We start from the raw sequence: 24,665 nt of genomic DNA on the forward strand, positions 1-24,665 counted from the left end.
ACACACACCCACACACTCACTCACTCACTCACTCACTCACTCACTCACTCACTCACTCACACACACACACTCACTCACTCACTCACTCACACACACACACTCACTCACTCACTCACTCACTCACTCACTCACACACACTCACTCACTCACTCACACATACACACTCACACCCGGATAGGGCATGGACTTGTCGGCGCTGCCGATTGAGGAGCGCATGCGCCAGCACACGGACTTCAGCAAGGAGATGGAGCAGTTTGAAGGGGCGGCACCCAACGTCAAGTACTTTGCGCAGCTGTGTGCAACGGCGCTCGGCAACAACCCGTTCATCTCTGCTCAGCAGAAGCGCGCCTTCTTCTACAACCTGCGCACGCTCTGCGAGGGCGACTTTGACCCCGTGTTTGGCGACATTGATGACATCAAACTGGTTCCAAAGAGCATGGAGCCCAAGCCAGGAAATGATCTCCTGTAAGCCTGCAGTGTGTGCCTTGAACATCCTCGATTCTGCCATGGGTGGCCCTCACCGTCCACCCTGTACCTAGGTGTGCATCTGTGTCTGTGCTTGTGTGCTTGTGCCTTCATGGCTGCTGCGTTGTACATTGTGTTTTGTCTGTCTCTTCTCTCGATAAAGATCATTGATATTACTGTACGTTGCTGTAACACACTCCAAACTGCCACACACACACACACACACACACACACACACACACACACACACACACACACACACACACACACACACACACACACACACACACACACACACACACACACACACACACACACGCACATGGATGGTTTGCCAATTGCGGGTGCAAAAGAATTGTCGCGTGCGGTATGTGTTAGGAGCAGTCATGTCTCGCGTGCTGTGGCTCTGCGCTGGGACGAAGTAATGGAGCTCATTCATGTCACTGATGAGGCCCACCGACCCCGAACAAGCAAGCAAATGAAACGCAAACAAAGTACACACCTTTGAGCGCCGGGAACAGTGTAAGATTTCAGCGAGTTTTCCCCAATAAACCACGCACACACACAAACAAACACACACGCGCGCGCGCAGAAGCAAGCAAGCAGTCACATCTCACGTTACGTTCGGCAGTAGTGCGGGAACTGGGTGTTCCAAAAACTGTGGCGAAGCTCGGGAAGTTTTGTCTCAGCGGGCAGACGATTCGACCGCCTTGTCTTGATGACATAGACATGCTCGCGCCAAATGTTGTGTGCACTTGTTTGTGCATGTTCCCGCCAAAAGCAAGCGTGAACGTTATTTACGTCTCGTTTGTCTGACATGCACAAGCAACACCACCAACAGCAGCACCACCACCACCAGCAGCAAGCAGCAACAGCAACAGCAACAGCAACAGCAAGCACCAGCAGCAAGCAGCAACAGCAAGCAGCAACAGCAAGCAGCAACAACAGTAACAGCAAGCAAGACAACTTGCAGTGAGACCTAACACAATCAACCAACCCCATCTTCCCCATTCCCACTGATTTGGTACGCTCTACTCCCCTTGGTCATTGTCACATCGACGTCGACCACCATGACATCGCCTGGTCAACAAGGTACAGTCGTGCACCCATGGCGTTCAGCCCACTCCTGCTCAACCACCTTAGAACCTTGCCCCCCTGCTCCTTGGCGCCTCGCCCCTAACTCACTTTTCCTCTGCGCCCTGTGCTATGACTGTTTGCGTGTTGGGCTTGACTGGGTTGCGTTGCGCTGCATTTGCTTGTCCTGTGTAGCTGCCGTTGGAAGGTTTGTCTGGGATGGCTTCCACAACAACACCGTGGGAAATGAGAAGCGCGACCACCGTCGCAGCGACGGCTATCGCTACTGCCTGCCGCTTTCGCAGGATCGGCGCACTGGCCGTGTGCTCGGCATCATGCTCACCACCACAAAGCCCAGCGTCATCGAAAACCGAAAGCGCAGGCCACTGCCCTCCGTACCGGTGACACGCGAGCAGGATGGTGCGCCAAAGGATTGCTTTGCAGATGTCATCCACATCCGTACAGGTGACCTGCAAAGCTGGCGTCCCAAAGCCCCCGTGCGCGCGTCTGTGCTGCAAGCCGCTCGCGATGAGGCGTGGAAGATGGTCGCTCGGCTCCACGACACATCCACCACAGACCACTGCTGGCGCCTTGTCGTTGACACGGAGGCAGCTGGGAAAGGCAGGCTTCATCACCGCTACGTTGTTGTCTCAAACGAGAGGCTGCACAAGTTTGGTTTCCTGTGGGTCATGCCATGGGATGATGAGCGCCAGGCCGTCATCCCCGAGTTTTATCACTTTGAAACCAAAAGCCGAAGTACGTCAGACGTTGCTATATCTGAGTGTGCACGTACATATGCGTGTGCACGTATGTGCGTGTGTGTGTGAGTGAGTGTGTGTGTGAGTGAGTGTGTGTGTGAGTGAGTGTGTATGTGTGTGTGTATGTGTGTGTGCGTGTGTCCCCGCAGCCGTGTGCTTTGTTAACGTCGCAAGTACACAGGTACGACGATCCCCTGCTCAGCTGCAGGGCTGTGACTCGTCACATACTCAATGCTCTATGCTGCAAACCACATGTCACACATTCCTTCCTCCCATCACATTACACAGAGCTCAGCTTTGGTGCCATGCGCAAGGTCGACGGACGGCAGCGCTTAGCGGTTCATCGAACCCTGCAGAGCATGTTTGGCATGACACGCGCGCGTGCGTGACAGATCTGCCGTCCCTTCTCTCCCCTACCTCCCTCTGCCTCTGCTTTATCATTTCATCGGAGCATCTGCACCCTTGTACATGCCCTTGTCATAACCACACATGTTGTACATGCAATGTTCCCTCACAACACCAAGGCATCGTCAACTTTGCACCCTACCGCACTCTGCGCCCGTTGAGCATGTCATGTCCTCTTGCCCTGCTTGCGTGCCTGCTGAACGGCTTGAAGCCACCACTCTTATCGCATTATATCCCACTGATCTTAGTGCTCCACACTCCATGTGCCCTTTGCTGTGTACAAACGTTGGCCGCGTGCCAACTTATTGGAAAGACGCCTTCGTTCCTTCTGCTATCTATCTTCCTTGACGTCTCTCCCACGTCTTGCTTCTTGCTTACTTTGAACGCTTACTGAACCGTGACTTGCTTGTATGTATTGGACGTCATTACAAGTTGAACAAAAGGACGGCGAAGCCACTCACAGTAGCAGAGAAGCAGCCACCAACAACAGCGCAGGTGCACACAGAACAAACAACAGCAGAAAGGAAACAACGTGCTGTACAAGCAATGCAATCGATCAAACAAGCAACGTGTCGTGAAACCAAAAAAAAGAGGACCCACCCTCCAACACACACACACACACACACACACACACACACACACACACACACACACACACACACACACACACACACACACACACACACACACACACACACACACACAAGCGCAAGCACACACAGCATCAACAGAAGAATAGCAACAGCCTCACCGGATCGTGTTTCTGGGACCAAACCATCATCAACCAATCATCACTCATCACCCATCATCATCACGCGAGAACCAATGTCTTGGGCCCTTGCAAAGCAACAAGAAGAAGAAGAAGAAGAAGAACACCAACTACGACTGCAGCAACAACATGCATGGACTACATCAATTGCCAAAAGAGGCGCAATCATTGGCAGTACCGGGCTTGCATCTGGGCAAGCACGTTGGTGACGTATTCCTGGATGTGATAGTTGTTGCACAGCAGGCAGGCACACACACACACAGAGTTGTAGATTACTCGGTGAGTGAGCGGGAGCAGACACTTCTTTCCACGCGTGTGCATATGGAGTTCATCCTGCAGAAACCACAGCAGTACAACACTATCACCGCAACACCTTCATCACTGTCTTGCTGCCATACCTTGTAGTGCACAACGGCGGTGAGGGCCTCGAAGATGACCTTGTTCAGGCGCTCTTCCTCACGGGCACAGCTCTCCTTGAGCTCCTGGTATCGGCGCATGGCGTGCTCAAGCTGCACCTGGCTCTGATGCCGCAGGGTGTCCACCTCTTCCCGCAGACGGCTGGCTTCGCCCTGCTCCGACTTGAGCGACGACTCGTGGCGCTGGCGTTCCTCCCTCAGCAGCTGTGCGTGCGTGTGCGTGCGTGTGCGTGCGTGTGCGTGCGTGTGTGCGTGTGTGTGTGTGTGCGTGCGTGTGTGCGTGTGTGCGTGTGTGTGTGTGTGTCCGTGTGAGCATGATTGTCAGTACCAATGCATGTGTAGTGTAGGAGAGTGTGATGTGTACGCGAGTCAGCGTGTGCACGTGCGTGATGTATATGTGCGTGTATGTGTGAGCAGGGCGAGCAAGAGAGATCGCCAACACCATCAAGGGAACTGGCGCGGCTGATACCATCATCACTCAAACACACCACGCGCAACGCCACCATTCATATCCGCACCTCTTCCTCGTTGGAGCAGTGCTTCATGGTGGCCTGAATGCGCTGTTCGAGGCTGCCAATTTCCTCCCGCTTCGCATCAATTTGCTGCTGCACCTCCGCCAACTGCCGCGCCACGTGCTGCTGCTCCAGCCCGGCCTGCTGCAGGCTTTGCTGCACCTGGCCACGGAACTCCTGGATGGCGGGCGCAATGTCGCGCTTCACATTCGCTGTGGAATAAAACGTCCGAGAATGGAATGTGAGGCTGGGAGTATGGGAGCACTCCTTGCGTGGGTAGAGAGCAGAATTGTGACATGCGACACCAACAACGAGGACAAGCGCGCACACCTCCTGAGATTCACGATGCGAACATACATACACACACACACGCACCTGAGAGAATTTCGTCGACAGAGTCGGCTGTAGTCTGAACGCGGAGGCGGCAGTCGCGGCTGACGGGGTTGTTGGCGTTGGCAGACGTCAACTGAACGCACAGCGGAGGGCGAGGTAGTTAACCGAGATGACAGACGGGGCAGACGATGAGGTATGGGAATTATGATTGGGAGGATGGAGAAGTGTGCAATCAATCAATTCAGGCCGAGGGGGCAATACGGCAAGCAGCACAGTGCAGCACAACACAGCCACACATGCACGGGATACACGCAAGAAGACAAATGTATGTAGGTGTGTCTGTCCTCTTACACCAAGCTCGCAGACGAGGTGGTTGTAGTCGTTGAGCAGCTCAATCAGTTGCTGCTCCTTCTGTGCAACAGCGTCCTGCTTTGCCTTCACGTCGTCCTTGCGCTGGCGAATCTGGAAGCGTGTGCTCTTCAAATCCGTCTTCAGGCGCGCAAGCTCCGTCTGCACTTGCTCAAACTGCTCTCGCTGCATGTCTTGCGCATCACACGTCTCCTGCACACACGTACATCAAGACAGGCGGTGGGCGTTGAAGGTGTGTCGGTGAGGGGAAGGACAGACGTTTGTGAAGCATGCATGGCCGTCCACGACATCTGAAGGTACTTTGGGAGGAGACACAACACATACAATACACAACGAAATAACGCACGACACAAACAGCGCACGCACACACACACACACACAATTCAGACCATTCGTGTACACCTGACATCCCCTCACAACACACGCCACACACAGACACAGACACACACACGCGCGCGCGCGCACGCACCTGCAGTTTCCTCTTGCGAGCTTGAACGTTTGCGAGCTCCTCCTTGCGCGCTTCCAGAAACTGTTGCAACTCTGCGATGCGCTTGTCGTACCGTTCCTCGCTCTGCCGCCCCTTTGCAAGCTCCTGCGTCAACTGCTCGCAGTCGCTCTCCACCTCCGCCTTCTTCTGCCGCAGCTTGGGCAGCCTGCTGCTTGCAGACTCAAGCTCATCGCGCTGTGCGCGCAGCTGCTCGCTCTCTGCCTTGAGGGCCTCTCGCTCCTCAATCACCTGCATGCGCTTCTCCTCCACAGCCTCGGGCTCCAGCGATGGCAGCATCCCGTCCTCGCCGTGCTGCCGGAAGGTCTGCTCACGCCATCCGTGTGAGGGTGGTGGGGGTGGTGAGTGTGAGTGGAGAGCGAGGGAAATGCAATCAAGCCCATGTGCGTGTGAATGCGTGTGAATGCGTGTGTGAGTGTATGGGTGTGCATTGTTGATTTAGTGCCCAGAAGTACACGTGGCATTCCCCCCACACTCACCTCAGCTGTTTCGAGGATAAACTGCAGTGTCTCCAGCATTTCCTCGCTGTCGGCGGTGCCAAAGAAGTCGCCCTCACGGTCAGCAGACAGCAGCTGCGCTTGGGAGATGAGGAGGCGGAGAATGTTGTCCTTGTGATCCTCCAAGAACTGTTGGTAATGTGTGCACGCGACAGAAGTGCAATGAGCGTGGCGGTATCATCATAGCAGAAGCACGTCCAAAGGCAGTCATCTCACGTACTTGCGCACAAAATCAGAACGAAGGAACTCCTCCTTTCTGCACATCCACACATGCACGCACACGCACGCACACACACGCACACGCACACGCACACGCACACGCACGAAGCAATCACTTTGTCCTCCTCCACATCACTCACTTCCAAACACACACACACACACCCACACACCCACACACCCACACACCCACACGCACGTACGTCTGTGAGCTCGATCATCCAGCGAAGGGCGCCGAGAAGCTTTGGCCAGTTGTGGGGGCTGCCGCAGGAGATGATGAGGCTGGGCTTGACGGAGAACGGGTAGCCGATGGCCTTGAGCAAGGTTGGAATCTCATCCTCGGCCTTGAGCTTGGCCCAGGGGAAGCAAGGATCCAAGCGCTCATACACAAACTGGAAAATCTCCACAAACTCGCGCGTGGAGGGCCCCTTGAGGCGCTGCTCGGAAATGGCCTTTGGGAACTGGTTGTACACCAGGAACTCCATCAGCTCCTTGATGCTCTGCTGCTTGTATCCTTTGTCGCTCAGAGGGCGGGGCTCTGGTCGACGGTGCATGCTGGAGCGGCGGCTGTTTGCGCCGCCCATGCTCTGGCGCCCACCCATCGAGTAGCGGCCTGCAGTCGATGGCCGCCCGCCCGTGGATGGCCGGCCTGCCATGGACTTGCGAGAGGAGGCCTTGGGACCGGCGAGGCTCTCGCGCTTGCTCTGGGGTGCAAGGCTGTTGCGCCCTCCACGCGATTGCCTCTTGATGGGGCCACCCATGGACTTGCGCCCCGCACGTGCATTGTCCTCGCTCAGGCTCACGCGGCTCAGCGCTCCGCGGTATGCCATAGTCGTTTTCTTGCTGCGAGTTGGTTGATGCTGATGGGAAGCTGTCGTCTGTGTTGGTTGATGCTTGGTTGCCTTCAAACGAGATCAGCCAGCTAAGCCTCCCCCTCAATTCACGCACGCTCTCGCTCTCTCACACTCACGTCAATCTGTATGCTTCAGCACAGCACCACGCGTGCACACGTCCTTGCTTGCTTGTTTGTTTGCTGTGGTCGCTTGTGACAGTCGCGCTGTTGTGGCGGTCTGTGGTGTCTGCTGTTTGTGCTGGTTGCTGGAAAATTGAATTTTCGCGGCGAGGGGGCTGACCAACGAATGCCTCAGATTATTATCGGTATCTTCCAACAATCGCCCAAAATCCTCTGCCGCCAAATCTTCAAAGCAACGGCTGCCGCGAATTCAAGCAAGCACCACCACAACAGCCAACACACAGCATCTCAGCATCAGGACTGCTGAAGCGAGCGCAAGCGTGTGAAGCAGGCCGCGGGCGACCGACAGCCAAGGGTCTGAAAGAAACAGCGACCAACAAGGGCGGAGTTTGTTTCTGATCCCCACCGCGAAGATGGCAACCGAGTGCGAGAAGTGAGTAGGTCTCGTGGCGTAGGGTGGTGGGTGGTGAGCGATGCGTGCATGGACGCCTGTTTGATTCAAGACAGACGTGCGACTTGAGCGTACTCTCATGGCATGAGTGTGGAAATTTGCACACCTTCGTGTGCGTGCGTGTGTGTGTGTGTACGGCATCAATGACAGGGAGGAGGAAAACATCCAGGTCATCCTGCGTGTGCGTCCTCTGGTGGGCTCTGGCGTGAACGACAACGACACCATCAAGTGCCTGAACTATGTGGACGAGAAAGCCGTGAAACTGGAGAGCAACAAGAACATCTTCACCTTCGACGAGGTCCTCACGGAGGAATCCACTCAGGTGTGCAGCGCTACTTGAACGTGTTACGCTGTTTTCTCTCGAGATGTGGTTCAGTTGCGGGTCTCAGATGTTGAGAGCAAGCAAATCAGCAAGCAAGCGTCCAACTGTGCGCGGCTCTATTATGCTGTGCCTTCCCGCTGCTCACCTGTGCGCGCGCACATGCGCATGCCTTGGTATTGGATTGGGCAGGACAAAGTGTTTGAGACAGTGGCCAAGCGAGTGATTGAGTCCTGCTTGGAAGGCTACAATGGAACCATCTTTGCATAGTACGTAGTGGACAAACCTGGCGAAACAATGTCCTTGTCATGCATATTGTATGTGTGTGTGCGTGTGTGTGTGTGTGTGTGTGCTTAACTATTGTGCGTCAATGTACTTGCGTTTCATAGCATTTATGGACACTTGTTTGTAGCATGGCGGCGTAGAATGTTGTCGCTGCGCACCCTGAATGCATCCCCAACTCACTGTTAACATCTTGTGTTATCTGAACCCTTGCACTGCAGCGGCCAAACTGGGAGTGGCAAAACGTTCACCATGATGGGAAGAAAGGACGACAACGACGACATTGTGCAGGAGGAACGCGGCATCATCCCCCGCGCTTTTGAATTCCTCTTCAGCCAGATCCAGCGCGAGTGCCAGAAGGTAACCGCGCGCACCGCTGTAGCAATTGCGCATTACCTGTTGCTTGTGCTGTGTCGGCCTCATGTGCACCACAACCGCGCCCACACGCCTTTCTCAGTCACACTTAGACTGCACACTCACACTCATTCAAACACTCACACTCATTCACACATGCTCACACATGCTCACACACTCATTCATACAAGCTCACACCCTCATTCATATTCATGCGTACACCCACAAAATGTTCATCTATCGACCCTCCCCATCTTGTTGCACACTTGCGTATGTGTTGTGAATACAGAAGGGCAATGTGTCCTTCAGTTGCAGCTGCTCCTTCACCGAGATTTACAACGAGCGCATCTACGACCTTCTTGACGCCACGTGCACGGGCAAGAATCTTCGTGAGGATGTGCGCAACGGTGTGCACATCGAAGACGTCACAGAGCACATTGTAGAGTCGCCACGCGAAGCCATGGAGGTGCGTGTCTGTGTGTCTGTGTGTGCGTTTGCATGTGTGTGTCAGTGTGTGTGTGTGTGCTTTTGCAGTGAGAGTGTAGGTGTGTGAACGTGAGAGTTCATGAGGTATCCATGCACTTGCATTGCCGCACAACGCCCACTGTATCCGTGCGCACATGCTGTCCGTTTGCTTTACGCTGATGGGGCAATTCTAAGCTGAGCCGCTTTTGCTGCAAGCAAGAGACGCCACCACAACATACAATGTGCCACAGCCCCGCGTCTCATTCGTTGTGCTTGCCATGTGTGCCAGGTGCTGAACGCTGGCAACGGCAACCGGCGCACCGCAGAGACGTCCATGAACCGCGAGAGCAGCCGCAGTCACGCTATTTTCACCATGACCATCAAGAGCATCGTACGTAGCTGTCATGCATGGCCCGTGCAATCTGTGTAACACTTGATGTGTCAAGCTGAATGAAGATACCTTTTGTGTTCTTGTGCAGTGCAGCATCTACTGCTCACACACGCACTATGCAGCTCACACATCTCTCTCGTCCAAATCACACACCCCAAAACACACACACACACACACACACACACACACACACACACACGCACGCACATATGCACATCCACACGCTGTGCGCCTTCAGGAGTCCACCGGGGATGGGCTGCGCAACGTGAAGATGGCGCGGCTGAACCTGATTGATCTTGCCGGCTCCGAGCGGCAGCGCGACACACAGGCGGACGGCACGCGTCTGCGCGAGGCAGGGCAGATCAACAAGTCGCTGTCGACGCTGGGCAACGTCATCACCGCCCTCGTGTCCATTGCCAACGGCAAGCAGCGCCATGTGCCGTATCGCGACTCCAAGCTCACTTTTCTCCTCCGCGACTCGCTTGGTGGCAACACCAAGACCTATCTGCTTGCCGCCGTCAACCCTTCCCGAAAGTGAGTGCGATGCATTAACGAATGCCTTCCTGCACACGTGTGTGCGTGTGTGTTTATTGAGTGTTGCGCAGGACGCAAGCGCGTTTGTTTGTCACGTCTAGTTTTGTTTTAATTCATTAACAGAGGTGCCAGTTAACACTGACAACCACACACAACCATTCACGTCACTCACACTGTGTTTGAGTGATTTTGCTTGCGTGCTGTTTCCTTACCCCAACTCTGATTTGTGCCATTGCTGTGCTACCTTGCCTGTACGTCTACAACTGCCAGGGCGTTTGGGGAGACGCTGTCTACGCTCAAGTTTGCTCAGCGCGCCAAGCTCATTAAGAACAAGACGGCGCGCAACGAGGACTTTGTCGGCAACGTGCGGGAGCTGCAAGCGGAAGTGAAGCGGCTTCGAGACCTGCTCGCACAACGTAAGTTGCTTGTATTGCAGGCGTGCATGTGGCTGTCCTCGCACGCGTTGCGTTGTCACTGATTCCTGTTCATTCACCCAACCAACCAACTGGCAAACTAACCAACCAACCAACCAACCAACCAACCAACCAACCAACCAACCAACCAACCAACCCATCCATCCATCAGCCAACATGCAGGCCCTGCCTGCGCTGCCGCCCGGGGTGCAGACGGACGGCGACGATGATGGCGACCTTCGCCGCATCGTGTGCACCATGATCGACCTGCACAAGCGCTCCGAGTCTGAGAAAGAGGACCTTGCCGAGCGGTTGCAGGAGTCGCAGGAGCTGCTCAGCGCATACCAGCGGTCCCTGCAGGCACTCAAGATGCGGTACAAGTTTCGGGAGGCGGAGGTGTCGCAGCTGAAGCGCGGGGCGGGCGCATCTGTGGACGAAGACGAGCAACTGGCTGCCCTTCGCAAGGAGATCAAGGCGCTGGAGCAGGAGATTAAGGTCAACGTCGACGCAGCCCGCTTGCTGACGAAGAACAAGGCGCTTCAGGCTGAGCTGCGGTCGCTGCGGTCCCAATATCCGGTCGATGACGACAACGCCGTCCTGGCGCAGACGCGCACGCGCATGCTGGAGCTGGAGGAGATTGTGCAGCGCCTTCTCGTCAACAACAAGGACTCGGCTTCTCTCGGTGCGTGTGACATGTGTGTAAGGTTACGCTTTGCAATGGGATTTTGCGTGTGTGTATGCGTGTCCGTGTGTCCGTGTGTGTCCGTGTGTGTGTGTGTGTGTGTGTGTGTGTGTGTGTGTGTGTGTGTGTGTGTGTGTGTGTGTGTGTGTGTGTGTGTGTGTGCCCAAGCACAATCCCCGCCTTTTCCTTCATGTCTTTGTTTATTCATGCCATTCCTTCTTCCTACTCGACATGCATGGTTGCTTCGCGTCCTTCAGGCCAACTGATTTCGAGCGCCAATGCATCGCCTGCACCGGGCATATCGCCACGTATGCGCGATGGTAAGCACCTTGCGCGCCAGACCAAGGTGGAGAGCGAACTGAAGCAGCAAGTCTCGGATCTGCAGCAGGAGCTGAAGGAAACACGCGACCAGCTCACCCAGGTTCAATGCCAATGGTGATCATGTGACACATGCACACACATGCACACACATGCACAGACACACGCTTGAGCGATTGCATGCTGCACCGGCATCGTGCATAGACACGTGTGCGTGCGTGTGTGCGTGTGCGTGTGCGTGTGGAATTGTTGATGCCTTTGATTTGGCACAGCTCGTTCACCACAATGCAAGCAGGTTTGCCTGTTCACTCTGTGGTGAGTTTTGTGGATGTATCTGCAACATCAATTGTCAACTTACCGCCTTCGCAATGTTCGCTTTCTCTGCGTCCTTCCTCCCCACTTGAACACACACACGCACATGCGCACGCGTGCGCCTTTAGGTTGAGGAGAATGCGCAACGCAAGGTGATGGAGCTTGCGTCATCGAAGCGTGCGGCAGAGAAGACGACAGCTGAGCTTGAGCGCGCGCTTGAGGCCGAGCGCATGAAGGCGGCTGCCCGTGAGGCGCAGGCCCGCGATGAACAGCTGCAGGAGCTCTCAAAGGCTTTTGCCGACTCGGAACAGGTCAGCTTTGCCTGCAACCCTGCTGCTGCTGCTCTGTGTGCGTGTGTGTGTGTATGTGTGTGTGTGTGTGTGTGTGTGTGCGTGCGTGTGTGTGTGTGTGTGCGTGCGTGTGTTTGTGCGTGTGCCCGCTGACTGTGCACGTGTTTCACTGAGAGTCTGCGCGTGTATTGTGCCAAACACTTCCATGCCTCACGTCATGCACCACTGCCGGCTTTGCGCGTGCGCTGCAGATCAACGACCTTGCCTCCCTCCGCAGCAAGATGGAGGCTCTGGTGCACGAGGTCAAGTCCAGCCAGGCCGTGCAGGAAGAGCTGACTCAGCAGATTTCTTCTCTCGAGAGTGCCAGCCGGCAGCTGCGCCAAGACAAGGAGCAGCTCACCTCCCAGCTCTCCATGGAGCAGGTAGTTTGTTTTGTGTGTGCGTGCGCGCGCGTGTGTGTGTATGTGTGAGGGGTGGGTTGACCATGTGTTTGTGAGTTGTAGTTTTGCTCCCATGCCTGTATGTCTACGCCGTGTTCGTGTCGGCGCGTTTGTACACTTCTGTTGTGGGTGCGGATCGGGTACTTCCGTCTCGCAATTGAGCGTAGCATTTGTGTATTCTCAATAGAGTTGTTCGGGCACCTGTGTGTTATTATGTCATCATTGTTGATTCACGAATTGCTCCTCCTCCACGCATGGTGTGTTTCTGCTGTTTGAATGTTCAACACAGACTGCTCACGCGGAGACGTCTGAGGAGCTGAAGAGCACCATTGCCACCCTCGAGCAGCGGCTGGATGGTCTACTATCGGAGATGCAAGACAAGGCGACGGAATTCCAGACCTCTCTCCAGGAACAGCAGGCCGCTGCTGCAGCGCTCACAACCGAGAAGGAGGTCCGGTGTGCGCGCATGTTTGTTCAGTGGTGTACTGTTTTGCAGTGCTGCAACAACATGTTTTTATTACCTGGGAAACCCTCGCGCCGCCTTCGTCGAACACACTCTCAATCGTCGCAATGCTTGCTCGCAATCACTCGAACTGCCACTACCCATCCACACACACACACATGCGAACTCACAACCAAACTCCCTTCCCTTCCCTTCCCTTCCCTACGCACCTGTGTTTGTGATCTCAGGCCATGCAAAAGGAGCTGGCCCAGTCGCAGCGCAAGGTGGCTGAGCTGGATAAGGAGAACACGGACCAGGCTGGCCAGCTCGTCAGCATTCGCCACGACCTCGAGGCTGCACTCACCAGCAACCAAGACCTCATGGTATCGGAAGGCTGTGTACCCGGGCGTGTGAATGTGTGTATGTGTGCGTGTGCGTGTGTGCTGATGGGTGTCTGAGTCTCTGTTGGTTGTGTTCCAGTGGTGTTTCTTCACGGCTGCGTTCGTGCGTGAAGCCCTCGTATCAGCATTCACTCACGCTATGCATACACACACACATACGCACGCGACCAATACCAAAACCAATCACAGGATGAGCGGGACACACTTGACGGCGAACTTCAGTTCGTTCAAGAGGAGCTCGATCGCATTACGCAGGTGCGCATGCACTTGCACATGCGTGTATTTCTGTGTGTGTGTGTTTGTTGATCAATATTGGTGTGGTTGCAATTCCGTTTGCACAATCGTGACTGTACGCTGGCGAGTGCTACATGCGAGATGCATGCAACGCGTGTATGTGAGTGCAACTTTGGCCGTCACACGCTGACACTGTATCGTACGCGTGTGTGATTTGTGCAGGAGCTGAGTGATGAGAAGGCCAAGACATCATCGCTGACACATGAACAGGAAGCGCTGCAGGCGACGATTGCCAAGCTGGAGGACTCCGTTGCCAAATATGAGCAGCAGCTCAACGACGACAGGTAAGACACATGGCCAGTGTGCAGCATGGACAACGCGTGTGTGCCACATGGCATGTTTTTCATCTGGCTGCTAGCTGCTGCGTGTGTGCACAGGTGTGCTGCTGCATGCAGAACCAATCATCCCACATGCACACAAACAGCACTCCTTCGCTGACGGGCTGCCTCACCCATGCAATCTCGTCAACACTCGCGATGACAACAACTGCCGCACGCAGTGACCAAAAGTCAGAGATGCTGGAGCTGTCGCAGAAGAACCAGGAGCTGGTTGAGCAAATTGAGGCGTCTGTTGCGGCACAGATTGAAGCGCAGGACACGCTGGAGTCGACCCGTGAGGAGCTCAACGAGGCCAAGGACCGGTTTGCACGCAAGGAGGCTCGGATGGCTGAGGAGAAGGCGGCTATCGTGGCCGAACTGCGCACAACCACTGACCAACTCAAGGTACCAGTGGCTTCACAGAACATAAAGGGCTGTGGTGTGTTGCGTTGTGTTGTGTGTGCCTTGTGCTCTGTGTGTGTGTGTATGCGTGTGTCTTGTGCTCTGTGTATGCGTGTGTGTGTGTGTTTTGTAATTGTGTGAGTTTGGTGATTGCGTTCTTGTGTGGGCATGTGCCTGTTTTAAGAGCACATGCACACGAGTCTGCGGCGTCCCTCGCATCTCATACCAGACGGCTGCACGCTGTGGATCACGTGTACGCAGGAACTCAAGTCTAGCAACGAGTCGCTCACTGCTGAGCTGAAGGAGTGCAAGGAGGAGGTGGACCGCCTGACAGCAGAGCTTGGCTTCGCCACAGACAAGCAGGCCGAATTCCAGGTGGGCTTGTAGTATGTTGAATGTGCGTGTGCGTGTATGTGTGTATGTGTGTGTGTGTGTGTGCTCGTAAACTTGTGTGCCTGCGCATGTGAGAAATTGCCCAACTTTGGAGCACGGCTGGTGAGCGCATGGGACAGCTGTGCTGAACTTGCCGCCACGGTGGTTCGTGGCTGCACAGCTCTGCAACGAGTATGCTCATCATGGCTTCTGTCCTCGTGAATTGCGCATGTGGTGCACGTGTTCCTATGCAGCGGCTGCTGAAGCACACGGAGAGCGTGATTGCGAAGAATGAGGACGAGTACAAAGACCAGATGGCGGAGGTTGTGGAGACAACGACGCTTGTGAAGGACGAACTGCGTGCATCAAAGGCGCGCGTGCAGGAGTTGGAGACGCAACTGCAGAGCGCACGCGATGTACTGGCAGCGAAGGAGGACGACGCTGCCCAGCGCATTGCACAGCTCGAGCAGTCGCTCGATGAGCTCAAGGCAGCAAACACCGACCTTCGTCAGGTGTGCACTTGTGGCTGTGCGGTGTGGTTTGTTATGGGTTGCGCGAGAGTGCTTGTGTGAGAGTTTGGGTGTTTCGCTTTGGGCGTGACTGTTGTGTCTGAAAAGAAGCGAGTGACCCACTTTCCACATCACATGTCCTTATGTTTAACAATGATTGAACAAAGGGCTCACGTTGCCCATGGTTCCATGGTTCTGTATGATTGGTTGGTGGTCTCTGGCAGCAATTGGAGGCGCCGCGTGAGAATGCAACGGCGCTCGAGCAGGAAGTGCAGTCGCTGCAGCAGCAACTTGCAGCCAGCAAGACACAAGAGGTGCGTGCAAGCGTGTGTATGTGTGTGTTTGTGTTTGTGTGTTTGTGTGTGCGTTTCAGTGTTGTCAGTCTGTGTGCTTGTGTGGATGAGAATACACATAATTGGTGCGTGCAAGTCACGTGGGTCCATACGCGACACCCAATCTTCTCCCTGTCTGTGTCTTCGGTTCCGTCTCTCCGCGCCTCACCCATGACGTGTTCAACTGCTTGCAGAAGAAGTATCTGGAGATGCTTGATGCCGCGGAGGCGTCGCGCGTGGAGAAGAACAGCGAGCTGTCGCAGCTGCGGGCCGACCTTGACGCCGCCAAGCGCACCGCCAGCGAGTCTGCCAGCATGGTGGAGGAGCTCGAGGAGACGCGGGCCGAGAACAGGCGGTTGGAAGCGAGTGTTCGCGCTGCGCAGCGTACGACTGAGGACCACACGCGTGCGGTGAAGGAGCTGGAGGAGGTGAAGTCGCAGCTGACGATGAAGGAGAGCCATCGCCGTCGTCTGGAGGACGAAGTGAAGGTAAACATGCGCTCGCCTTGTGTGTGTGCGTGTGTGCGTGTCAGTGTGTGTGTGTGTGTGTGTGCGCGTGTGTGTCAGTGTGTGTGTGTGTGTGTGTGCGTGTGTGTCAGTGTGTGTCAGTGTGTGTGTGTGTGCTTCTTGATGAGTCCATGCAAGCAAAGTTTGGTCGTTCACCACAATACCAACAATGTCCACGAGTACATGAGCTGTGTTGGTGGCGGCCGACGGTGTTCTGCTGTGCTGCCATATCCCACTCACGTCTTGGCCTTCATGTATGTGTGTGACAGGAGCAAGCGTCTGAGCTTGCCGAGTCGCTTGTGTGTGCGCAGGAGCTGAACAAGGACCTGCTTGGCATGAAGGAGAGCCTTGATCGCGCGCGCAAGGAGAACCTCACCCTGCGCAAGGAAAATTCGCAGCTGAAGAAAGCAGTCAAAGCGCTTGAGGAAGAGAGAGACGGTCTTGTTGGACACCAGAACCCGCGCCAGAAGCTCAAGCACATGGCCAAGATCCGCGCCGAGAACAACGAGCTGCGCATGGTCCGTTGTGTGTGTGTGTGCAGTGAGTGAGTGAGCGAGTGAGTGAGTGAATGAGAGAGTGAGAGAGTGTGTGTGTGCAGTGAGTGAGTGAGTGAATGAGAGAGAGAGTGTGTGTGTGTGCAGTGACTGTGAACTTTCCTTCGGTCCCACATGAATCCATGCGCACCCACTTGGTTTGCTTTGCACCACCTCACGATTGCATATGATCATCAACATTGCTCACGTATTCCAGCGCCTGAATGAGCTGTCCAAGGAAGTTGCAATGTTGAAGCGGCAACAAGCCGGCGAGCAGGAGAACCTGGCTGTGAACGTGTGTTGACGTTGCTGTGAACGTGTGCTGACGTTCCTCCTTGCACCCCCTCCCCCCTCCACACACCCACACCCCCGACTTTTTGTGCATTGCGTTGTTCATGATGATGATGATGGTCTTACGAACAGAAAAGCCGCCTGGCTCACGGCTGTGGGATCTCCGCATGCCGGTTATTGCTGCTGTTGATACGAATGTGTCGTTTACTGCTTGCTCGCACGGTACTGCAAAAAAAAAAAAAAAAAAAAAAAAACAAGAAGGTCACATCATATCATCAAAACAATCATCACTGTCATTCATTATTCCTTAGGAATGAAAAGCAGATGCCCTCTTTCGGACGGGTGGGGGCAGGGGCGAGTACGGAAAGGAAGCAAGGAACAAGCAAGCAAGCAAGCAGGTCAAAGGCAGTCCAGAAGTTACAAAAAGAAAGAAAAGAAAGAAAGAAGGAAAGAAAACAGAGAAGGCATATGACACAACGAGGCACTGTGGACAAACAAGCATCAGTTAAACATCATGCCAGCCAGGCGTGCGATAATGTAACAACAAACCAAACAGCAAGAAAGAAATGGGTTAAAAATCAACGACAGGGTGCTTCACGATTAATACGATAATGTAACACACACACACACACACACACACACACACACACACACACACACACACACACACACACACACACACACACACACACACACACACACACACACACACACGCATCACCATCGCCAACTCAGGAGATGGTGCACTGCGCGCCCTCCACACGCGATGAGAAGCGGCGGCGGAGGCGAGAGGCGTGGCGAATACGACGCCGTGACGGCTGCTCCTGTTGGCCCCACGCGCCCATGCCGTCGTCCTCGCCCCCGCGGTGGCCAAGGTCGGACGAGGTGTCGCTCCCCGTGCCCGTGTTGGCGCTGCGCTGAATGGTGAAGAGGAGATCCATCAGCTGCTGCAGCGATCGCGAGTCGCCGTGCACACCGCCGCTGCCGCCTGTGGAAAGCCCGAGCATCTCCGCGTACTGTGGCTCGTCACCATCGGCGTCATCACGGCCGCTGTTGTTGGCGTTGGCAGCACGCCCGCCATCGCCAAGGTCGCCGAGGTCTGTCGCCGCGTGCTGCGCGGGCGGTGTCGGTGGCGGTATGCCAAATGCCTCGCGGTACTCGCCGACAAGCTTGCGCACAAGCACGTTTGGGAAGAGGTTGCGGCTCATGGGACAGCGCGTGAGGGGCGACATGCGGTTGTCTTGCAGCCACGCCTCGATGGCCGCTCGCTCGTACGTGATGCCATCACTGGCAACAACGGGGTCCACAAACAGGTCAAAGGTGATGGGGCAGCACAGATTGTCCGGGTGCACCATGTCACCGCTGTCCTCCACGCCGTTCTTGACCGCCTTGATAAACTCTGCATCCGGCACCACGCAGCCCACGATCATGTCCGGGTGGACGCTTGCGCCACCTCGCTGCTTGCTGCCACCGCCACCAACGTCGCCGTAGGCAGTACCACGACTGCTACTGCTGCTGCTGCTGCTGCTGGTGGTGGTCGGTAAGGGGTGGATTGCACACGTGTCCCGACGATGGGAGGTCGTGCGCGAGCGTGAGCGCATGCGGGGCGGTGTTGTTGCCGGGCGCTGGCGGCCATCGCGAACCGCCGGCTCATCCTCGACAGAAGCACCAACACCTTCACCATCATCACCATTATCATCAGCAGCAGTCGCACGAGGAGGTGGAGGAAGAGGAGGAGCAACGCCACGCGGAACAGCAGCGCTGTCACCAGTGCCGGCGTCCACAAACCCGCTGTCGTCCACGCCACCACGCCACACGGACGGGAGCACGGGCTCACCACGGTGCTGAAATGTATGCGCGCCCTCCCCGCGCTGGTGCTGGTGGTGCTGCTGGTGCTCACGGCTCTGAGCACGCGAGTGTAGCTGCTGTTGGTGATCGTGGTGGTGGTGGTGGTGGTGGTGGGAGTCGTGGCTGTCGTAGCTGTGCTGGCGGGTGGATGTGTGGCGGCCGTGTGGTGTGGCGATCTCGCCAAGTCCGGTCTCGTTCAGACACGTCTGGCACTGGATGAGGAACGGCGTGTTGTCTGCGCCGTATTGCCGCTCGCACGTGCTGCAGGTTGGGCGCCCCATTGTTTGGGCCAGCGCCAGCGACGTGTTGGCATCCTGTAGCTGTTGGTGCAGCTGCGCCACATAGGCCTCCACATCATCACGCGGTGCGCGCGACAACCACGCGCGTGTCGTGTCCACGCCGTGACCACTGCCATGAAGGCTGTTGCTGTTGTCGCTGTCGTTTGTGGCGGTGTTCGTTGTTATTGTTGGTCTCGTTGCGCTCTGGCCATCATCGTCCACTGCATGGTGTGAGCCCATGGACAACGCCGTGAACGTCTGGGAGAGATCCATTGCGTTCGAGGTTGCCTCGCCATATCTGTGCGCAGGCGCAGTCATCCACAAAGCACCACCATGCTGGTGATGGTGGTGGTGCTGGTGCTGCTGCTGCTGATGTGCTGCCGTCGTTGGGCGGCCGCGTGCCGATGGTGTGCGCCCCCTGGGTTGACGCGCCGCCGCAGCTGTGATTGATGCGCTCCACTGTGGCCGCGATGGTGCTGTGGGACTTACAGCGGTTGCGGCGCGAGCCGGCTGCGAAGCTGCCACTGCCCAAGAAGCGTGGCTCACAGAATATGTCGCTGGCAGTGCGTGGTGGTGGTGGTGTTGTTGCTGCGGCTGCTGCTGGTGATGGTGGTGTGGGTGCTGCGCGCTTCCGACGTCGTAGCTGATGGGTTGGAAGGAGGTGTGAGAGTACGAGCGGCCCATGGAGCGACGATGCCGAGATTGATGCTGCTGCGCCTCTTGCTGCGAACTGCTTTCTCTCAAGCTGCTGTGTCGAGTTCTGTGGTGTTGATATGCCTGTTGTTGGTGCTGCTGTTGGGTGGTGTGATGGTGGTGGTTGTGGAATGCAGAGGCTTGCATGCGAGGGAGCGGCGGCGTGATGGATGTAAAGGGAGACAGGGAGCGGTCAATCTGATTTGGAAGCTGGACAGACTCGTCTGAGAATGAGAAGACAGAGGCGCTGTCAAATGTGTCCGCTGATCCACCAGCGTCACGCAACGCTTGATCATGTGCACGGTCGGGACTGTAAACACCGTAGTCGCCATCATCATCCTCATCCTCACCATCATGATCATGATCATCATCGTGGTGCTGGTGATGGTGGTGGTGGCGAAGGCCTGGTGGTGCCTCTGCCACCTGGACCGGCTGCACGTCGACGCGATGCAGGGCCAAGGGCCGCTGTGTATCGTCGACGCTCGTCATGGCAGGCGAACGAATACGCTGACTGTGGTTTGTTTGCTTTGCGATGATTGCTCGAGTAGCCTGTTCATCAAAGTGGGGAGGTGGACAAGCAGAGGCTGCGTGCGTGTGTGGGGGGGGGGGGGAAGATGTAGAACGAAAGGGGTGGTGGGGGATGGAGCCAAAACAAACGGTGAGGGCGGGCAAAATGATGTTGTTCGTGATGGTGCTGCGTGTCGGGTTATGTGCACGATCACACACCCACGATGGTCTTGTTGATGTGTTGTTGTTGTGGCTGGTGCTGTTGTTGTGGGCAACAAGAGTGAACCCCTTTTGCTTGCTTGCCCGCCAAAATGCTGTCCGAGTGGAACGAACGCAACAACAAGAAGAGCAGAGCACACACGCACGCACATGCGCTACCTGGTTGGTGATGTGATGTCGCAGGAGATGAGTATGGCTTGTTGCGACAAATGACCGGCCACACGAACCAAGCAAGCTGCTGGAGCGAGGACGAGGAAGAGGAGGAGCAGGAGGGTACGAAGCAACAAGCCAGCAAGCAAGGCAAGGCAGCAAGAGCCAAAGTGGGTGGCGTGTTGTGTTGTGTTGGCTGAGTGAGTGGCTTGCTTGCTTGCTTGCTTGCTTGCTGGCGTCCTCCTTTTCCTCTTGTGCTTGTGCGGCAAAACATGACGTGCAAGCCAGCAAGGAATTCCGAGGATTAGCTGATGATTTAGGTGAATTTTCGGTACTACACCAAGCAGAAGCGATGGTGGTCGCTGTTGGGTTTGAGGGCAGCGCAAACAAGGTGGGTGTTGGGATTGTGCGGGATGGTGAGGTGCTGTCGAATGTGAGGGACACATACATCACACCCCCAGGCGAAGGGTTCCAGCCAAGCGAGACTGCTCGGCACCACAGGTACACATGTGCTTATGTGTGTGTGTGTGTGTGTTTGGGAGTTGGGGGGGGGGGTGTGGTGTAAGTGTGCGTTTCTATGTATGTGTGTGTGTGTGTGTGTGTGTGTGTGTGTGTGTGTGTGTGTGTGTGTGTGTGTGTGTGTGTGCGGGTGTGTGCACATGCATGCGGGTGCATTTGCATGCACTGGCATGGCTTCGTGCAATTCATGCGGTCCGTCTCAAGATTTCGTTCACAACAACAACAACGTGTTTGCATGCGTACAGAGCAAAAGTCCTCGACATTCTGCGACGGGCTTTGGAGGAAGCAAAGGTTAATTTCTCTGCAACTCAAGTCCACACACACACACACACACACACACACACACACACACACACACACACACACACACACACACACACATACACACACACACACACACACACACTGTCTCACTCATCCATGTTGCCCTTTGCGTGCTTGTCATGCTGTCATGCTGTGTAGATTACACCACAAGATGTGGATTGCATCTGCTTCACAAAAGGGCCAGGTGGGTCACCCCCGCCACCATGCACATGTTTCCACGCGTGTTGGTTCTTTGGGCTGAAACACAAGGCTAGCTCTGTTTGACCCTGGTCCTTGTCATTACCCTGATCTTTCTCGGCCCCTTCACTTTACAGGAATGGCTGCGCCCTTGACGGTAATGGCGGTGGTGGCTCGGACCGTGGCACAGCTGTGGAACAAGCCCCTCGTCGGCGTCAACCACTGCGTTGGCCATATTGAGATGGGCAGGTGAGTTGTGGCAGGAAACGGAGCACTCCCCCCCCCCTCTTTTCATGAACCGTGCTGGCTGCCCTGCGCGCGCGCGCGTGTGTGTGTATGTGTGTATGTGTGCATGCGTGTATGTGTGTATGTGTGTAAGTGTGTATGTGTGTGTACGTGTGTGCGGTCACCTTCGGTTGCTGTGTGTGTGTGACCACCCACTTGCCTTCCAGGCACCCATTGCCTCGCCGTTCACATCCTTGGGTTTGCACTCATCGCAACAACAATGGCGCAGGTTAATCACTGGTGCACAGAACCCGACAGTGCTGTACGTGAGCGGTGGCAACACGCAGGTCATTGCGTACTCCCGCCAGTGCTATCGTGTCTTTGGTGAGACCATCGATATGGCAGTTGGCAACTGCCTTGACCGCTTCGCGCGTGTCCTCAAGGTGCGTGCATGGTTGCACGTACGTGTGCATATACGTGTGCATGTGTGCACCTTCGGTTCGTGTGTGAATGTATGTATGTGCGCGCTCCTCTCTTTCTCGATGCCTGCTGAGCACATACTTGCTTGTGCTCGGTGCACGCGTGACAGCTGCGATTGCTCACCACACGCGCCATCATTGCCATGATGATATGGGACCAGATTTCAAACGATCCCAGCCCCGGGTACAACATTGAGCAGTTGGCGAAGGAGGGCAAGAAGTTTATCCAGCTGCCGTACGTCGTCAAGGGCATGGACGTCTCCTTCTCAGGTACACCCTGTTTGTGTGTGTGTGTGTGTGTGTGTGTGTGTGTGTGTGTGTGTGTGTGTGTGTGTGTGCGTGTGTGTGTGTGTGAGTGTGTGTGCGTGTGCGTGTGTGTGTGTGCGTGTGTATGCGCGCATGTGTATGTGTGTGTGATCGACATCTCGTTCGCTCTTCGTCCACGCTTCGTTGTCGTGTTGCGGTGTTGGACGGCACTCTGCATGGCTGACTTTCAATGTCTTGATTGCTTGCAGGCATTCTTTCGTTCATAGAGAAGGCAGCACGAAAGAAGGTTCATCCCTATGCGTCGCCCCACCTGCATATGCAATGACACCACACACACGCGCGCGCGCAAAGGCTGCTGTTCTTGCATGTTCGCTACGACACGATCACTACAGCTCATGTGTGTGTGTGTGTGTGATTGTGTGTGCAGATTGCCAAGGGCGAGTGCACGGCTGCGGATCTTTGCTATTCTCTCCAGGAAACCGTCTTTGCCATGCTCGTCGAAATCACAGGTGGCCATGTTCCCCCCCCCACCCACCCACACATGCATTCAACTCACATGCTCCACGCACTGTCACATACGTGTGCGTACTCTTCCTCACGCCCTAGCTTTCCCGTCAATTTCTGTGTGTGTGTGTGTGTGTGTGTGTGTGTGTGTGTGTGTGTGTGTGCGTGTGTGCGTGCGTGTGTGCATGCGTTGTACCGGTATCTGTTCAGAGCGTGCGATGGCGCACTGTGGATCACAGGAGGTGCTGATTGTTGGCGGTGTTGGCTGCAACAAGCGTCTCCAAGAGATGATGGGTGCGCTACTTTTGTGTATGTGTGTGCGCATGTGCATGTGTGTTGATGTGTGCTACAAGACACTGCGCGTTGTCGCTGTTGCTGTGGAGGTGGATGAGCTCACCCACACTGCGTACACGCGCGCACGTGTATGTGTGTCAATGAACAGGGGTGATGGCCAAGGAGCGTGGTGCAATGTTGTATGCCACAGACATGCGATTCTGCATCGACAACGGCGCCATGATTGCACAGGTATGCAAGGAGACGCATTGTGTGTGTTGATGTGTGTGTGTGTGTGTGCATATGTGTGCATTCCATCTCCTGTCGACTACACGCACCATTCACGTTCACCACTGGCTGTGCGTGTGCGTGTGTGTGTGTGTATGTATGTATGTGTGTGTGTGTGTGTGTGTGTGTGTGTGTGTGCCTCGTGCTTGCCTGTGTGCATCAGGCCGGGTGGGAGCAGTTCCGGAGCGGGGGCGTGACGCCACTGGAGGACACGTGGGTTACACAGCGCTTCCGCACAGACGACGTCCATGTTGCATGGCGCGAATAGCGCACAAGCGCGGCTCTGTGTTAGTGGCGCTCTGAGCTGTGTGTGTGTGTTGTTGTTGTTGTTGCTGTTGTAGCTGTATGTAATGTAAGTGTATCTCTGCATGTGTGGGCATTCATTCGAAGCGCAAGTACACGAAGGCAAACAGCAACACAAACATCAACGCCACGTGCAATTTGGAAGGACCACAACACACGCGACAACGGAAGCAATGGAGGACGAGGACGTGTTGTTTGAGGTGATTGACGACAGCAGCGACGACGATGGCAGTGGTGTCGCGGAAGGCGGGGCAACAGATGGAGACAGCAACAGTAGCAATGGCGGTGGCAACAAGGGTAAGAAGGGCGAGGGTAGCGACATACCGACGTCCTTCAAGGCACGGTTCTTGGATCACCTGTGGTTCGACGATGTGGACGAAGCGTTGGCCAAGCACGCTTACCATGAGCGCAAGAAGGTGTCGCTGTGCAAGGCGAACATGGCCCTGATGCGAGAGAACTACGAGCAGGCCCTTGCCCTCTGCGATGAGCTGAGGCCGCTCGTCACAGGGAAGGGAGAGCTGCGCGAGTGGGCGGAGACCGAAGCACGCGCCGCCCTCGCCCTCAAGCGACTTGACATTGCCATCCCCGCAGCCAAACACAGGGTACGGCGGGTGCATGTTGTGTGTGTGTGTGTGTGTGTGTGTGTGTGTGTGTGTGTGTGTGTGTGTG

General features: G+C 55.6%; 7 protein-coding genes across 7 annotated transcripts in view; 5 read left to right on the top strand and 2 right to left on the bottom strand.

The window, feature by feature from the left end:
• The window catches only part of PTSG_00212 (uncharacterized protein), a 2,273-nt gene extending 1,629 nt beyond the window's left edge, over positions 1 to 644 (top strand). Inside the window, exon 4 of the mRNA XM_004998704.1 lies at positions 179 to 644. Coding sequence (XP_004998761.1) covers positions 179 to 469 — 291 coding nt within the window. The 3' untranslated portion in view covers positions 470 to 644. The remainder of the gene's footprint in view (positions 1 to 178) is intronic.
• Positions 645 to 1,535: 891 nt separating this feature from the next.
• PTSG_00213 (uncharacterized protein) lies at positions 1,536 to 2,686 on the top strand (the record flags this gene model as incomplete). The annotated part of the gene is made up of 3 exons (XM_004998705.1): positions 1,536 to 1,557; positions 1,735 to 2,295; positions 2,586 to 2,686. The coding sequence occupies 3 exons, from the start codon at positions 1,536 to 1,538 to the stop codon at positions 2,684 to 2,686; spliced, it is 684 nt and encodes a 227-aa protein (XP_004998762.1).
• A 950-nt stretch (positions 2,687 to 3,636) lies between these two features.
• PTSG_00214 (uncharacterized protein) lies at positions 3,637 to 7,149 on the bottom strand (the record flags this gene model as incomplete). Its single annotated transcript, XM_004998706.1, has 8 exons — positions 3,637 to 3,687; positions 3,870 to 4,091; positions 4,406 to 4,611; positions 4,775 to 4,865; positions 5,084 to 5,293; positions 5,571 to 5,912; positions 6,086 to 6,232; positions 6,523 to 7,149. 8 exons carry the CDS (start codon positions 7,147 to 7,149, stop codon positions 3,637 to 3,639), a joined length of 1,896 nt encoding a protein of 631 aa, XP_004998763.1.
• Positions 7,150 to 7,444: 295 nt separating this feature from the next.
• On the top strand, positions 7,445 to 17,224 carry PTSG_00215 (carboxy terminal motor kinesin). Its single transcript, XM_004998707.1, has 23 exons — positions 7,445 to 7,725; positions 7,894 to 8,065; positions 8,255 to 8,331; positions 8,566 to 8,704; positions 8,988 to 9,164; positions 9,453 to 9,554; positions 9,793 to 10,088; positions 10,359 to 10,504; positions 10,674 to 11,183; positions 11,441 to 11,604; positions 11,942 to 12,124; positions 12,355 to 12,525; positions 12,833 to 12,994; positions 13,234 to 13,368; positions 13,576 to 13,641; positions 13,843 to 13,964; positions 14,180 to 14,402; positions 14,661 to 14,774; positions 15,026 to 15,283; positions 15,505 to 15,594; positions 15,807 to 16,100; positions 16,388 to 16,636; positions 16,869 to 17,224. The coding sequence occupies exons 1-23, from the start codon at positions 7,706 to 7,708 to the stop codon at positions 16,953 to 16,955; spliced, it is 3,957 nt and encodes a 1,318-aa protein (XP_004998764.1). The 5' UTR covers positions 7,445 to 7,705; the 3' UTR covers positions 16,956 to 17,224.
• Positions 17,225 to 17,673: 449 nt separating this feature from the next.
• On the bottom strand, positions 17,674 to 20,927 carry PTSG_00216 (uncharacterized protein; the record flags this gene model as incomplete). The annotated part of the gene is made up of 2 exons (XM_004998708.1): positions 20,647 to 20,927; positions 17,674 to 20,345 (listed from the first exon to the last, which is right to left on the bottom strand). The coding sequence occupies exons 1-2, from the start codon at positions 20,909 to 20,911 to the stop codon at positions 17,674 to 17,676; spliced, it is 2,937 nt and encodes a 978-aa protein (XP_004998765.1). The 5' UTR covers positions 20,912 to 20,927.
• On the top strand, positions 20,897 to 24,161 carry PTSG_11559 (glycoprotein endopeptidase). Its single transcript, XM_004998709.1, has 11 exons — positions 20,897 to 21,138; positions 21,402 to 21,447; positions 21,619 to 21,664; positions 21,795 to 21,906; positions 22,172 to 22,325; positions 22,523 to 22,631; positions 22,877 to 22,914; positions 23,056 to 23,137; positions 23,343 to 23,426; positions 23,575 to 23,657; positions 23,857 to 24,161. Exons 1-11 carry the CDS (start codon positions 20,990 to 20,992, stop codon positions 23,959 to 23,961), a joined length of 1,008 nt encoding a protein of 335 aa, XP_004998766.1. The 5' UTR covers positions 20,897 to 20,989; the 3' UTR covers positions 23,962 to 24,161.
• PTSG_11560 (uncharacterized protein) overlaps positions 24,123 to 24,665 on the top strand; it is a gene marked incomplete at its 3' end in the record, with an annotated part of 1,986 nt that continues 1,443 nt past the window's right edge. Inside the window, exon 1 of the mRNA XM_004998710.1 lies at positions 24,123 to 24,598. Within this exon, the coding sequence (XP_004998767.1) occupies positions 24,170 to 24,598 (429 nt within the window). The 5' untranslated portion in view covers positions 24,123 to 24,169. The remainder of the gene's footprint in view (positions 24,599 to 24,665) is intronic.

Source organism: Salpingoeca rosetta (genome assembly GCF_000188695.1).
Source record: "Salpingoeca rosetta unplaced genomic scaffold supercont1.1, whole genome shotgun sequence".
Lineage (NCBI taxonomy): Eukaryota > Choanoflagellata > Craspedida > Salpingoecidae > Salpingoeca > Salpingoeca rosetta.

Bases quoted from the DNA above. Each gene is read 5' to 3' on its own strand.
- PTSG_00215 (XM_004998707.1), top strand. From the start codon at position 7,706: ATGGCAACCGAGTGCGAGAA. The intron at 8,705-8,987 runs GTAACCGCGCGC...TTGTGAATACAG, and splicing joins TCCAGCGCGAGTGCCAGAAG to AAGGGCAATGTGTCCTTCAG. The intron at 12,125-12,354 runs GTCAGCTTTGCC...CGTGCGCTGCAG, and splicing joins CTTTTGCCGACTCGGAACAG to ATCAACGACCTTGCCTCCCT.
- PTSG_11559 (XM_004998709.1), top strand. From the start codon at position 20,990: ATGGTGGTCGCTGTTGGGTTTGAGGGCAGCGCAAACAAGGTGGGTGTT. The intron at 21,665-21,794 runs GTGGGTCACCCC...TTCACTTTACAG, and splicing joins CTGCTTCACAAAAGGGCCAG to GAATGGCTGCGCCCTTGACG. The intron at 22,326-22,522 runs GTGCGTGCATGG...ATATGGGACCAG, and splicing joins GCTTCGCGCGTGTCCTCAAG to ATTTCAAACGATCCCAGCCC.